At 43.6% G+C, this 14,987-nt stretch overlaps 2 protein-coding genes across 5 annotated transcripts; one reads left to right on the top strand and one right to left on the bottom strand.

Annotated features, from left to right (window-relative positions):
• The first annotated feature begins 333 nt into the window (after positions 1-333).
• LOC123098245 (mitotic checkpoint protein BUB3.2) lies at positions 334-7,677 on the top strand. The gene is made up of 9 exons (XM_044520184.1): positions 334-633; positions 736-866; positions 1,890-1,972; positions 3,071-3,337; positions 3,950-4,025; positions 6,704-6,784; positions 6,870-6,948; positions 7,024-7,124; positions 7,211-7,677. The coding sequence occupies exons 1-9, from the start codon at positions 499-501 to the stop codon at positions 7,293-7,295; spliced, it is 1,038 nt and encodes a 345-aa protein (XP_044376119.1). The 5' UTR covers positions 334-498; the 3' UTR covers positions 7,296-7,677.
• Positions 7,678-10,428: 2,751 nt separating this feature from the next.
• On the bottom strand, positions 10,429-14,087 carry LOC123098243 (GDP-mannose transporter GONST3). Of its 4 annotated transcripts, none has more exons than XM_044520180.1 (3): positions 13,698-14,086; positions 12,757-12,840; positions 10,429-11,790 (listed from the first exon to the last, which is right to left on the bottom strand). In XM_044520180.1, exons 2-3 carry the CDS (start codon positions 12,784-12,786, stop codon positions 10,699-10,701), a joined length of 1,122 nt encoding a protein of 373 aa, XP_044376115.1. In that variant the 5' UTR covers positions 12,787-12,840; positions 13,698-14,086; the 3' UTR covers positions 10,429-10,698. The 4 variants fall into 4 exon arrangements, with proteins under 4 accessions (XP_044376115.1, XP_044376116.1, XP_044376117.1 ...); XM_044520181.1 differs by lacking the exon at positions 13,698-14,086 and adding an exon at positions 13,193-13,295; XM_044520182.1 differs by lacking the exon at positions 12,757-12,840 and having other exon boundaries at positions 13,698-14,087.
• Between the last annotated feature and the right edge of the window lie 900 nt (positions 14,088-14,987).

The raw sequence follows: 14,987 nt of genomic DNA, 5'->3' as shown, positions 1-14,987 counted from the left end.
TCACCAGAAAATTTAAAACTGACAGAAAAAATTCTCCCTCTGTGATTTAAACGCTCTTATATTTCTTTACGGAGGGAGTAGGTGTTTTCTGAGACTGAAAGTTCAGACCGACAACAAATGGGGACGAACGTAAAAAGGAAGCGAGCAAAAAAAAATCCGATCGAACGAGAGACTCTCTAGGAAACACTTATATTTCGAAGGAGCGAGCCAGCGTGGCGAATTGCTGGGCCGGGCCATAAAGCGAATACATGCGCGCCGAAGCTCTCTCTAGGAAAAGTCCACGACGTGCTAAAAAATAAAGAGGAAAAGTCCAGGCCATGACGCAATGGCATCTTCTCCAGCCTTCTTTTTCCTCCCGCTGCCTCCGTTCCCCGTTCCGCGCCGCCCTCCCGTTCTCCTCGCTCCGCCCGTTCTGGATTCAAATTTCGAATCCCCCCACCGTTTCCGCCCCCCTGCACCAAATACCTGACCCGATTCCTTTTCCTCCCCCCTCCCACCATGAGTGACGCACCCGGCGCAGCAGCCTCAGCTATGGGCAGTGGCAGGGAGCTCGCCAACCCGCCGTCGGACGGCATCTCCAACCTCCGCTTCTCCAACCACAGCGACCACCTCCTCGTTTCCTCCTGGGACAAGGTCAGCCGCCACGCGCCCCCCTCCGTTCCTCCATTCCGGCAAGGCGTAGTAAACCCTAGCTGCCCGATCTGACCTGGTTTGGGTGCTTGGGCTCTGTTCCAGACGGTTCGGCTGTACGACGCCGAGGCGAGCCTGCTCAAAGGGGAGTTCGCGCACCCCGGACCTGTGCTCGACTGCTGCTTCCACGACGACTCCTCCGGGTTTAGCGCTGGCGCCGACCACACCGTGCGGAGGTGAGGGCTGTTGTGTTTTGTGGTTTCTACGCCTTCGTTGCGTTGGATTTGTGGAATTGGCAGGGCCGTTAGTATAATCGACTGGGTTGTAGATCTGCAACCATTACGGGATGCCTAGGCTGTGTTTCGTTGGTGAGGAAGCGATATGATTCATTTTTTATTTTTGGTGAACGCTCTCTATAAGGTTCGTGTTGTAAAACTAATCTATGAAAGGGACCTAGTTGCTTGGGTATACCCGTGCATCGGTGCATCTATGTTGCCACATATACTAGTTCCAGCGCCATAAGGTGGGTAGTGCATATAAAGAAGCAATTTCACCAACTGTCATTTAGTAGTACTCAAATTACAAGATAGGGCTGTAGATATGTTATATCTGTGGAGAATTATAAATTATAAATTAATATATTTTTAGAAGAGGCATCTGCCCTGCTTTAGATGGGGGTTTACAGGAGATCCCAGAGACTCGCTTGGAAAGGCTGCTATACCAAACATTATCACTTAACTACAATGAAAGTGTGAAGTGATTAAGTTTGCAAAAGAAGTTCAACGTGCAGAAACGACTGCATCGTGAAAGAGTAAAAATTGGATCATCCCACCCTCCTGTGGGGGTCAAGGCACCTGCTGTGACGCGTCCCTAGGAAAAGACGCATGATGACGAAGACTCCTGGTCAACATCTCAAGGGTCGATGAGTCCTGGGTCCTGATCATTATGTAAATTGTATGCTGATTAGACCTTGTTGCAGAATCACACATAAAAATATGTATGGTGGGAAAATTGTCCAGTCCCCCTTAAGATTATTAGTGGTGCATGAGTCTTAATTTGAATGCTTCATGTAAGACTTACGAGCAATGTGCCCATATTTTGATTTGCTGTCAATTGAATGCTGGCAGGCAAGAGTAACGACATTACTATGCTGAATGTTGTTTGTGAATCAAAAATTTATTGTTGATTCCCTCCTGTTATTATCAGTTATGTCAAGATTTAGTAAGACTAAAAGAAACATGCTCAAATAACTATCCCAGATTATCATTTACTTCGTCAAAGGAGGATGTTCTGGGGCGTCATGATGCTCCAGTTCGCTGTGTGGAGTACTCTTATGCTGCAGGTACTTGTAACTACATCCAATTGGATTGCTCTTGCGTTTATGTTTTTGGACGTACATTTTCCGGACAAATACTGATGCAAATTGATTCAGTCAAACCAAAGGTTATTTACTGCATTAATCATATCATCATTAAGGATGCAGTTGATTTTTAGAGATCAGTACACATATCACATTGCTAACTGAATTCATGTTTTATTCTTAATGACTATATTTTTGCACATCTAATCTTGTATAGAATGATCTTAGTTTCTAATTTTTACTTTGATTATACGGCTTTTTCATGCTGTCTGGCTTCTTGACATTGCTTTATCCATTTGGATGCATGTTCAGGGGATATCCATTTCATTGTACATTATGATACCTGGAAATATCTTTCTTCTAGATAGTCATTTCTACTTGGGCTAGTATTGATTTGGTTTGTCCTGTTGTGTGTTGGAATATTTGGTTGGTGTTCGTTCACTTCGAATTGCCACCTATAAATTTGGGTACGTCAGTGTAGCCTCCATTGGCCTTAATTTAAGGGCAATGTTTTTGGGAATTCGAATTCCCATTATTCTGTGGGGTTGACTCTCATGAGAGTTTTTTTTTTTCTAATTGGGACTCATGAGAGTTGTTGTCAAAGAAACCCTTCTACAAGTTTTAGTAGAGGGATTGGAAATTCATGGGAATGTTGTTTTTAGTTGAATCATCTAGTACCATATATGTTTGTGTTTGAACTTTTTGTGATTTGAACCACATACAAACTATTACAATAAATTTACTGAGAAACACATTTTAAAAATACGAAGAAAGTTCTTGTGTTTGAATTTGTACAAGATGATTTAACTAAAACAGACAGGACATGGAAATTCTATGTATGCCAAATGTTTCATATGAGAGAAGGTAAAAGCCAATGTTCCAGGCCTATATTCATTGATCCTGACTGAAAGACAGACTGGGCAAGCGTGCTTACTAATTTTTAAATGTTGTTCTAAATATTTGTAGGTTATGTCAATATTGTCTAAAATGATTTCCAAAACTATTATCTGGCTAGTGTGAGATAATTTGGTACATGAGAATAAGAATTTTGACTTTCAGTCTGTATATTTATCCATTTAGGACAAGTCATAACTGGCAGCTGGGACAAGACAATTAAATGCTGGGATCCCAGAGGAGTTAGCGGACCAGAGCGTACACTTGTTGGGACATATGCTCAACCAGAGCGTGTATATTCTATGTCACTGGTAGGAAATAGGTTGGTTGTTGCAACAGCAGGAAGACATGTCAGTATTTATGATTTGCGCAATATGTCTCAACCTGAGCAAAAAAGGGAATCATCTTTGAAATATCAAACACGCTGCGTCCGATGTTTCCCAAACGGAACAGGTAACTTGTTCTCTCTTTACTGTAGTTGCACTGCACGACTGCATGTTTCCCATTGTCACCCTTATTTCAACCATAAAGAAACAGTTGTGTACATTATCGTCATGTGGTTGCTTTTGATAAACCGCAATATTTGTGCTTTCTTTTGAAAGCCACCCTAGGTCTCTCCGGTTGTGTTTGAGCTTCTAAATGTATACTTTATAAATTCAATCTTTCCAGTGGGCACATGAGAAAAATCATGAACCTGAATTGCATAAGCTAAGCTTCGTTCTGTAGATTTTGATTTTAATCTTATGGAATATGCTCCTCCAGGTTAAATTATTAAAAAAAATGAAACGTTTATTAGTGCTAGATGACGCTAATACATGAATTTGTACATTACAAAGCTGGCTAAATTTATCTATAGAAGCACAAAAAATAGGAATGAGCTATGCAGTTATACGGTTACTTCCACTTGGGAAAATGTAATGACTGTATTTTGAACCTTAGCAAGTACCAATACATAAGTGGCTGTAGCCATCAGTATGCTTACCAGAGTAATGTATGAACTGCAACAATTATGCGGCTCAAGCAGCCTTGATTTAGACTAACCTTCTGAAATCCTGCTTGCTTCAGGGTATGCTCTAAGTTCTGTCGAAGGACGAGTGTCTATGGAGTTCTTCGACCTGTCTGAGTCTGCACAATCTAAAAAGTATGTTCTTGGCACCGTAGGTTCAAGACATCTTCTTATGTATTTGTAATCATTTTACATTCACACTTGCTTCAATGCTTTCTAATATTCGTTTCTTGGAGCATAACACAGTTTAAATAACTGATTAAGATTTTTTTTAGCTTCTGTAGCTTGGTAATGTATTTGATTCTATCTTACTCCCTCCGTTCCTCGAACGAGGGTGTGAAATTTGTTTTGTTAAGACCAAGGAGATTTTGACCTTTTTACCCCTGGTTAATCACATGCTTTAGTAGTTATTAGCCCAGCACATGAACCCCACCATACTCTTTGCATGCAGCATGCATGAGCCAATATGAGCCGTCATTGCTTTGTTGGGCACATGCAAGACCAATTGATTTTTCCATTTATTCGTGGGTGTGGGATATGGCGAGAGAAGCAAATGGTTCCGTAGCACTAAAGGCCAGCATGGAAGGCGGAGAATTCAGCTGCAGCGTCTGTGTGTGTGTGACTTTGTGGTATTTTCGGCAGGTTTAGTGCTAAAATAGCGCAGCGCCTTCATTAATGGAAATTTTACCAAAAAATTAAACAAGTCTGTCTACCTTAGAGCATCTCCAGTAGATGATGTAAAATAGACCGGGACCACTTTTTACATCGCGAGAAGGCAAAAACACTGCTCCAATAGATGATTTAGATGCAAATATTTTTACTTGAGGGATGGGGCGTGATGTAAAATAGGCCGCCAAGTGATGCAAATTTGCATCACTTGGGCTGCTCGAGCAAGTTTTGCATCACCAGAGGACCACACGGCTGGAGCAAAATTTGCAACACCAAGTGACGTTTTTACATCACTCTGTGCTCCAACAGATGATGTAAAATAGGGCACCCACAAGAAGACAACCGTGATGTATTTTGCAACACCTATTTTACATCTATTGGAGTTGGAGGTTTTGGTGATGTAAAAAAGCACTTTTAGGTGATGCAAATTTTGCTCGAACCACAATTTGGTGCCCTATTTTACATCATCTATTGGAGATGCTCTTAAGGGAATGAAGGGAGTAGTATTTTGTCATCCTTTCATGCAGATCATATCTAGTTCAAACAATATGTAGGTGATAGAGGAAATCACTTTGGTTTGGACTACAAATTCAACATGGAAATTATAAAAACTAAATTTTTGTGTGGCATTATGTGTACTGTTTTACGGAAATTTGAAATTCAATCTCAGGTGGTGTTTGACACATCATAATGGAACTTTACTCTACCATAAGTACCTTTCTGTGGTAGTCTTAGCTGCCTTTAAGTTTTCGTTAGGAACTTCGTAGGAGCTCAGGCATTCAGTGATGAGAGAGGTGGGTAGGCAGGTATGTCCCAGTTATGAGCCCTGAGTGGATAGCGGTGTGTTCAACACACTCAGCCAACCAAGTAGGCACTTCGCTCCAGCTGGCTTGATATCTTGACGGTAACCGTAGCGTGTCCACAATCCCACCAAGATACAACACACCTTTTATTTATATTAGAAATGCAGAACACTGAAAAGAGTGGTTAGACTTGTTTTTTTCCGTGCCATTTCATTGATAGGTAGAGAGTGAAACAATTACAAGGTGCAACTCGCAAAACCACGCACACAATCTGGTGTGGTTGCGAGCGCATGAGCAGAACAAGAAAAAGGGATGCTCAGCCGTACAGATATAAGGTCTATGTCTCAGGTAACAGTAGGTTGAGCCCCCTGGCTCCACCTCTAGCCCAAAGTCTAGCTTCCTCGATAGTTCGGACAAGGTGTGCAATGGAGGGCATCAAGGCATCGAAGACGCATCCATTCCAATGCTTCTGAAGCCACCAAGCAGTTAGCAGAAGAAGCAAGGAGATCCCCTTGCGCAAGGCAGGGGGGCATGATCCCAAGAGACCGTCCACCAGTCCAAGAAGGGTAGCTCCGGATGGGGAGGGTCTGCCGTGGTACGACACCAGGAAAGGATCTTGTGCTACACCTGATGGGAGAAGGAGCAGCAACCCACGAGGATGTGCCGCATGTCCTCAGTCTCCTGGTCGCAGAGGATGCACCGGTTGGCATGGGGAGGCACCTACAGGCAAGGCGGTCTGCAGTGCAGCATGTGTTCTGGAGGGCGTGCCAGATGAAGAACGCAACACGCAAAGGTACCCACGTCTTTCACATGAGATGCCAATGCGGGGTCTGCGTGTCACCCAGCAATAGCACTTCGTAGCAGGAGCTAGTCAAGTACTGTCCAGAGGCAGTCCAACGCCAATGAAGCACATCAGGGGTCGCCGGGAGGGGAGTGTGCCGGAGCCGACGCCAGAGGTCAACGTACTGGACCATAGTGGCGGGCTGGTTAAACTTGTTCATCACCAGTGGTAGCATAAACTACAAGGCTCCAACCTGGATTGTTTTCTTAGTTTTTTGAATTATGCGACCTTGACTTTCTATATGATCAATCACTATTCAAGCGAGCAAGCTCATATGTCATACCATTTTAATGTACAACTGGCAGTCAACGGTTCAACTCTATAACCTAGCCTTTAATTGTGCATTGGCAATCACTCTGCAGTGCTCACCCCTTTCCTGCAAAGTTATTAACTCAAAGAGACAATCCGCTTACTTTCCCATGCAACCTACACTGAACTATGGTGAAACTGGCTGTCCAGTTTAAAATACTTGTTTACTCATTGGTTAATTTCCTTTTCAGGTATGCTTTCAAGTGTCATCGGAAATCTGAGTCTGGCAGGGACACTGTTTATCCTGTCAATGCCATTGCATTCCATCCAATGTAAAGTTTCAGTGTTTAATGTTCTTGGTGATTTCTCATAGGTTTATCTGTTCTCAGTTTCTTGCATTGTTATGCATGTCTGCAGATACGGCACATTTGCCACTGGAGGCCATGATGGATTTGTGAATGTGTGGGATGGCACAAACAAGAAGAGATTGTATCAGGTATCTGGGTGATAGTTTTGCTTTGGTAGTACGATTGTCTGAAGTGGCCTGGGTGTTCATTAACTTTCATCGCAGTACTCAAAGTACGCGTCAAGCATTGCTGCTCTGTCGTTCAGCAAGGATGGGCATCTGCTTGCTGTGGCATCAAGCTATGGTTACGAAGAGGGAGAGAAACCGTAAGACTGAACTTCGCTTACAATTTTCTGTCACTACTCACTAACAGAACATAGAGTTGACCTACTGGCTCTTTTGCGATTTCCAGCCACGAGCCTGATGCAATATTTATCCGTGGGGTGAATGAAGTGGAGGTTAAGCCGAAGCCCAAGGCATTGGCCGCACCCCAGTAGTGCTGCAATCATTTCGCAAGAAGGCAGTCAAACACATCAGGTGTGTTGTTTGGGACAAGACATTATGCAGAGAGCAAATGCGAGGCGTTTCTTTATCTAGTTCTCTTTTTAGTGTCAATTGCATTAGTTGACGGAATCCCTTCTCTATGTTGGAGTCAAATGGCAGTATATCTGACCATTTCTCTGTGTTGTTTCGCATGTATTAATGTCTAGAAAGAGTTGCTTGGGAGTGGTCGTATTCGTTTTGTATTTTGATACAGAAACTGTTGCTTTTTTATGTAGCTTATATATAATCGATTTAGTTCTGCAACTTTAGTATATGATAAAAGAGGCTAAATCTGTCGCACTTTTTTTGTGTGAATACAAGGGTGTGTTTGGTTCATGTCCTCGTCATTGCATGCCTGGCCTGAGCTGTGCCTGAAATGTGCCTGATGATTGTTTGGTTCGCATCCTGAGAAATACCTGCCTGGCCTGGCCGTGGTGGTACTGTGATTAGCCTGGCCAGTAGAATAAAAAATTGAAAAAGTACTTAGCCCAGGCAGTTTGATTTGCCTGGCCCAGGCGTCCCGCCCCATATGCCTGGGCATGCTTCGGCAGCTGGTAGCAGCAACAGCCTACTATTTAAAAATTCTATAAGCACTGACAGGAACCAAACGCTCACCCACCAGGCTAGCCTGACCAGGCACAATTTTTCTTCATCCCAGGCGTTCCCAGCCATCACTTTTTCTCAGGCAGAGTAACCACTGCCCAGGCCTTCAACTAAACACACTCTAAATCTGTCGCACTTGTGGGCTGGTGCTAATTTGACCGGACGTACGCACAAAATTTGAACTAATCGGTTGTTGGAGCAAGTATAATAAAATGATGTAAGGGAGCTATAGGAGCTGCCACAACAGACATGTGTGAAGTAGAGAGGGAGAAGAAAGAAGATAAGAATGTTGTAATTTATAGTCAAACATGGCGTAAACTTCAACAAGCTCTGTAAGTTAATGAGATGGGCCAGGTTTAAATTGTGTGGTATACCTCTATAGCTAACTATAATGGATTTTTTTTTGCGGGGAACTATGATGGATTATTAGATTGGCTATAGATGATAGACAATAATACTTGAGATTTCTCAAAAGAAAATATAGTGAGCTAGTTGTCGGAGTGAACACTCACACCAAGGAATCTATTACTCCCTCCGTTCTTAAATATTCCCTTCATTTCAGAATATAAGATGTATTGTTTTCTGTGCAAGTCAACCATTTCAATGTTTGACCAGGATTATAGAATGAAATAACAACAGCTGCAATACCTAATAGATACTCCCTCCGTTTTTTTACTCCGCATATAAGATTTGGTCAAAGTCAAACTGCACAAAGTTTGACCAAATTTATATAAAAAAATATGAACATCTACAATACTAAAACTAAATAGTATGAACATACGTTTCATGGTGCATCTGATAATATTGATTTCATATTGTGAATGTTTATATTTTTTAATATAAAGTTAGTCAAACTCTATAAAGCTTGACTTTGACCAAACCTTATATGCGGACTAAAAAGAAACGGAGGGAGTAAAATATGAAACTACTTTTCAGGTTGGATCAAATGATATAAATTTTGTATTCTAGATATTGATTTTTTTTAAAAAACTCGGTCAAACATGCACTAGTTTGACTTTTGAAAAAAGAAATGCACCTTATACTCCGTAGACATATTTTAGAGTGTAGATTCACTCATTTTGCTTTTTATGTAGTCCATATTGAAACCTTTAAAAGGACTTATATTTAGGAAAGGAGGGAGTATATGTTAGCAAAATACCCGTGTATTGCCACATTTGAGCAATTGGTAATTTTTGGGGTCAAATGGGTGATATATATATGTTCCTTCTTTTGTGCCGCAGCAAACTCACGTCTTCTCTTTGGTGATCGTCGGCTCCCTTTCTCCTCGGCACATTTATCCCTATCAACTTGTAGTCATCGCTCTATTGTTCTCCATAGCGGGCTGCCAAACACTTATGTAACCGGAATATTGAAGAGGTGGGATTAAACCATTGACACGTATGTAACCAAACAGATGTAATTTGGGGGAGAGCTGACATGTAACCAAACAGCATGCTAGTGTTTCCACTTTAATGCAGTATGAGGTTTTGCAATCAAACAAACTGCAGAACATGGTTTAGAGCCTGCATTAGCTCAGCCATGCCAAAAAATGATGTAGATAACCAAACATACCCTAAGTGCTACAGTACTTCGTACTCCGTATTTAATTTGTGGAAGGTGTGTGCATCTCACGCAAGCGGTTTAGACTTTTGTCTTTGCGAGCCCATCTCCAAGCGAAGCTTTTCGCCTGGCTTGCCCTTCGTGACCCATGTTGGACATGCAATAGGCTTCAATGTGGAGGGCTGCAGCGCCAACCGCATTGTCCACTGTGTTGTCAACGACCGGAAACGATCTATCACCCTTTTGAATTTTTTGGAAAAGGAGGATAAACCCCCGGCCTCTGCATCTGGACGATGCATGCGGCCACCCTTTTGATGGAGTGACTCTTCTTAGTCTTCTCAAACTGATTAGGTTCCGACATGTTAAGCAGGGATAGCAGTTAATGAGATGACAGGTCAAGTTCAACCTCATGGCAGTCCTCTATCTATGTACTGTATAACATTTGGCTCGAGCAAAATGTGCAACTTTTTGACAAGGTGGCTAGCAGCCGACAGGTTGCCATCTACAGAACCAGGGCGGACACTGCTCTTGCCGACATTTGCGAGGAACTATGTCAAAATCCTATGGGCTTTCGCCGTTCATTCACCCTATATCCCATTTGTCTTGTAAATACTCTATTCTGTCTTGGTACAAATGACACACATAGCCTGTGCGTTTTCTAGAAAAAACAACTGATCAACAAAATATTAGTTACTACAGTACTACTATATACTTATAACTAATATGTGCAGACCTTTTACACCCAAACGGAGGAGGTACAATATAACTGGCTAACCAACAAGACTAACAAAATCAAAAGTTTCAGACTTGCATAAGGCGTCAGAGTATGTCTACCTATTCATGAACCATGACTAGTACTGATGATGTCAGACAAAATTTCCTTCACCCACAAAGGAAAAGAAAAAACTTATGCCGCGAAGCGAATAAGTACATCCATTGTATTTCTGGAATTTGGTAAATAGAATACATGGTTCAGTATACAGGGGATTCGACCCTGGTATGTTGAGGTGTCTGGTACCCTACACCACCACCACCACAATCCTGTCTAACCAATGAAAAACAGTATAATATAACAAAGATATTGTAGAATGAAATTTAGTTTCTCTTGAAACACCGATGTTCTACAGCATGTTCAAGATTCCTCATCTGAGATATACCACGAATGGGTTGTCGAGGGAAGGTAAAGTAAGCTTATCAGGAGGAATGCTTTTGACTTGAGTTGCTCTCATGCCCGGGCTGAACCTGCAGCAAATTCTGCCCCTCTTCATCGTCCTCTTCCTTTGGCTCGATCTTGGGCACCTTGGGCTTTGTGGTCGATTGCTGGTAGAGAACACCACCAGACATGCATATCAAGAGCCCAATTGTCCCCACAAGGGACGCATGCTTGTCCCAGATAAGCAGATTGATCACGACGGTCAGGAGCTTGTTCACTATACCGAGCACCGTAAATCCAGTAGCAGAGATGGCCCGTCTGCAGGAGAATCCAAAGAAGGATATTGATAACCCGAACAGGCATGACAGAGCAACAGGAAGGACCACGTCGAACGATAGCCAGTTTGTTGTCATCTTGGAGCTGTCCACCTTCATCTGATTAAACTCTCCCATTATAAGGAGCTCAAGGGGGAACAAGAGCAGAGCCTCAAGGTTGTTGTAGAGCACAAGGCCCCATGTGTTCAACCCGATGGTCATGACGACGTGTTTGATGTACACGAAGTCAATAGACATGCTCGCTAGATAGGCTATTGCCCAGCTGTAAGCAGTCAGGGTGAACTGGTTATCTGTGAAAACATATATCACACTTCCACCAAGTATAGTGGAAAGTGAGAGCCATGTCTTGAATGATGGGCATGGTTGGTGAAGGTAAAGTGTCTCCCCAATGGCCACAAATATCGGCACAGCAGACCGAAACACGATGAAAGTGTCCACATTGGCATGCATCAGGAGCTCGCTGTTTGTGAAGATTGAGATGTAGAACATAACAGCAGCAGGTAAGAACTTCCACATGGTCCTCAAATTCAGCCTATCAGGCTCAATAAGCTTTAGCTGTCCACACAGGAGAACTCCAGCAACACTAGTGAGGTACTGTAAAGCTGTCAGTGCTCCAGGGTAGGGAAACTTCATGATTGCCCATTTGTTGATAATGGAGAGCAGAGATGCTGACAGGCAATAACCAGCAGCCACACCATAGACTGAAGCGTGGCGCATAAGAGTGCTCCATGTGTTATTCCAAGCTCCAGTTTTCTCGACTGAACCATCTTCTTTTGAGGGCTCTGAGAGATTAGACATCTGCAACCATTTAAAATAGATTTATTAACTATGAAAGTCATGCAAAAAGCAATTGGAGAAGTCCCAGACAGTTCAATGTCATATACTGATGTAGCAACTGCAAATATATGGTTACACCTTCATTACTCCCCCTATACTCTACCCTGCCGCTGGATCTGGGTCTTGAATCAGATTCTACACATAATTTGTACTCCCTCTGTAAACTAATATAAGAGTGTTTAGATCACTAAAGTAGTGTTTCAAACGCTCTTATATTAGTTTACGAAGGGAGTACAAGGTAAGTTAACATAGTAGTTCTCATGAACATAATCATCTGCTTTACTTCTAAAACCCAGTAAATCATGTATCTGAAGACAATCGACATATTTTGGCTGAATTTTAGCTAGCATTGACTTTGAACGAAGAATCTCTCTACGAGGAAGCACCTATGTACGAGCGGCATGTATTTCAGAGAAAAAAAATAGTTCAAAGGCATGATCCATATATATAAGGTGCAAGCAACCAAAGCTGATTTTCCAGACCCAAGAAAAAAGGTGCTGATTGAATGTCCCTGACAAGTATGGAGAAACTTTACAGACAGGACAAGTACCCGTGCACTTCCTAGAATCATCTCTAGCAAACAATCATCCTCTTATATATTTCTATAAAGTACAAAACTACTCCTTAGACAATGATCTATTTGTGCTGACTATGCACCTCCATATGTTCTCCTTTGATCTTCAGCAAACTTTTGAGGTTAATCATGGTAAAGACTCGAGCAGGTCAAGGCCCGAAACCAAGAAAGGAAACAGACAAGTAGTAAAAACAGGTTTCAGCTCCCAAGAAAAGGGTCAAAGGAAGGAGAGGAAACAATAGCAGCACCAAGAAAGAAACACTTCATGAAAGATCTAGTAGCATATCAACCATGCCAACCAAGAAACAATTTCATCAGAACTGAAGAAAAACCAAGCGAAGAAGAAGCAATACCTGGAACCGGCCAACCCGAGCAGGAGCCATGATCCCGAGCCCAAATCCAACAACAGCAAGCGCTCTAGCAACGAAGCATGTATCCTTTTAAACAAAGCCGATGGTCAGGGCTTAAGGTGGCAAAGGAGGAACGAAGACCAGTATGCAACAAGCCAACAACCACCTAGCTAAGGCCAATCAGCTAATAAGCTCTCATATAAGGTGGCCACACGGAACGATCCATTTGCCCACGACGGCCATGTTCGGCATGTGAGTCAAACATGGTAGGAGCACGTCACAAGCGCATCAGCCAATGGCAATCGATCGGAGAATTTTGTAAGAAAATTCAGCACAACACCTAAGCGGTTTGGCCAGGTCAAGCAAGACGGGGTCGCAATTATGCAACGTGCAAGCCAGTTGCCCACAAGGAAACAAAATTAGCATAGCGACGCATTACCTCAGGAAGACAGGGAAGCTTCTTTCCCCCACCCCGCGCAGCCTGTGGGGAGAGGCGAACTCAACTGGAAGAAGAGATGCCCCTCAACTACCGCGACGTGACAGCCCCGCCCCTATGCCTCCAAGACGCAAGTTAAAAAAGTGGCTGCGGGCACACGGGGTGTTCCCCTGCACTCGCTAGCTGCTGATGAGGGCCTCGCGATCGAGCCAGCTCAACCGACTGCTGCGACGCGCCATGATTAAGATTGAAGCGCTGGAGATAGCCGCTGAAACATGCATCCATGTGACGGAAGCAATGGCATCAAATGATTCGGAGAGGAGGAACTGGAGATCGTTAGGTGGGTGGAACCAAGCCGCCGGCCAGGACCACGGAATATCCACTACAGTTTTCAGCGGCTTCGTGGCGAAGCGGAACACGTCGCGACTGTAACCACCAGCCAAGATCGAGTTTGAGATATAGAGAGGGGGACGGGGACGGGAAGAGAACCTCGCCGGAGGCGGCTCACCTTCGTTTGTGGTCGAAGTCACATGATCCGCTCCTGGACGGATCCGCCGGCGGTCGAGGAGGGAGAGCGGGTGGAGGGGTCGAGCGAAGAGCGGTGGGATGCTGTCGACTGAGCGGTGGCGTGGCGATTTATCGAGGGGTTGGGGTGATGCTTTTGAGACGGCAGTCGCCGGATCTGGACGCTGGGGAGGGTCAACGAGGGATCGCCTCGAGTAATTGGGCGCGCGATCGCGTGGGGTTTGGGATTTGGAGCGGGGGTGCAGCCAGGTCCGAACGGGAAGGAATTGATTCCGGGGAATGGGGATGAAGCCAGCTCCGACTTCTGACCCGGGAGAGGCGGGAAGGAGCAGATCTCGAGGCGCCCGTTTGGCTCGACCGTAGCGACGAACGGCAGGACGGCCGAGCCGGCCGCCCGGCGGGGACCGGGATGCCGTCTCTGTTCATTTTTTATTGCCTTCCGTTTCAGCTTCGGCACGAGGGAGATCCGCCGGATCTCGTGCCCGACCCGCGCAAGCGCAACCTCGCCGAGCCACCTTCCAATTCCAAGCAATGGTAACTGTTGAGCGAGTCAGCAACTCCAGCAAGCTCCCTTGAAAAGCTTTCCGTAAAAGCCGTTTCACGGGATATCTGCATAATTTTGTGGAAATTGTCTTATTACAACATTTTTTTTAGTTTTCGTAGTCATCGTTCTCTAGTTTCCCCCCCATTAAACTAGCTATGTGCCCAGTGCCCGTGCGTTGCCATGAGGCCAAATATTTTTTTAACATGATCAGATGATCATACAACGCAAATCTTGATGCAAAGCAAATAAGAAAAAAAATTAAGATTGTGTATTGGTTGTAGAGTATAGATTTTTAGCTATTTTTTTAAAACCGATAAAATAGGCATGTGTCCATGATTAATATGACTTATTGGGTTACCAAATATAATAGATTGATTGATATTTATATTTTGCTCATATGAGGCGTGAGTTTATTGCTATTTATTGGGTTACCAAAGATAGGTATCAGGTTTTACCAAAGATAGGTATATGGGGCGTGAATTTATTGATAATTATTTGGTTTGTTGTTGTTAGGGCATATCCCTCTCTAGTTGGTTTTTGTGTTGATGACAATGCGCTTTACGGACTTATCGTGTGCATCAAGCATTTCAGATATTATTATATACTCCCTCGTCCCAAAATTCTTGTCTTATATTTGTCTAGATACGAATGTATCTAATACTAAAACGTGACTTGATGCACTCGCATTTAGACAAATTTAAGACAAGAATTTTGGGACGGAGGGAGTAT

The sequence above is a fragment of the Triticum aestivum genome, chromosome 4D (assembly GCF_018294505.1).
Source record: "Triticum aestivum cultivar Chinese Spring chromosome 4D, IWGSC CS RefSeq v2.1, whole genome shotgun sequence".
NCBI classification, from domain to species: Eukaryota; Viridiplantae; Streptophyta; class Magnoliopsida; order Poales; family Poaceae; genus Triticum; species Triticum aestivum.
The sequence above is the reverse complement of the archived record's forward strand: the minus strand, read 5'-3'. Positions and strand labels throughout refer to the sequence as shown.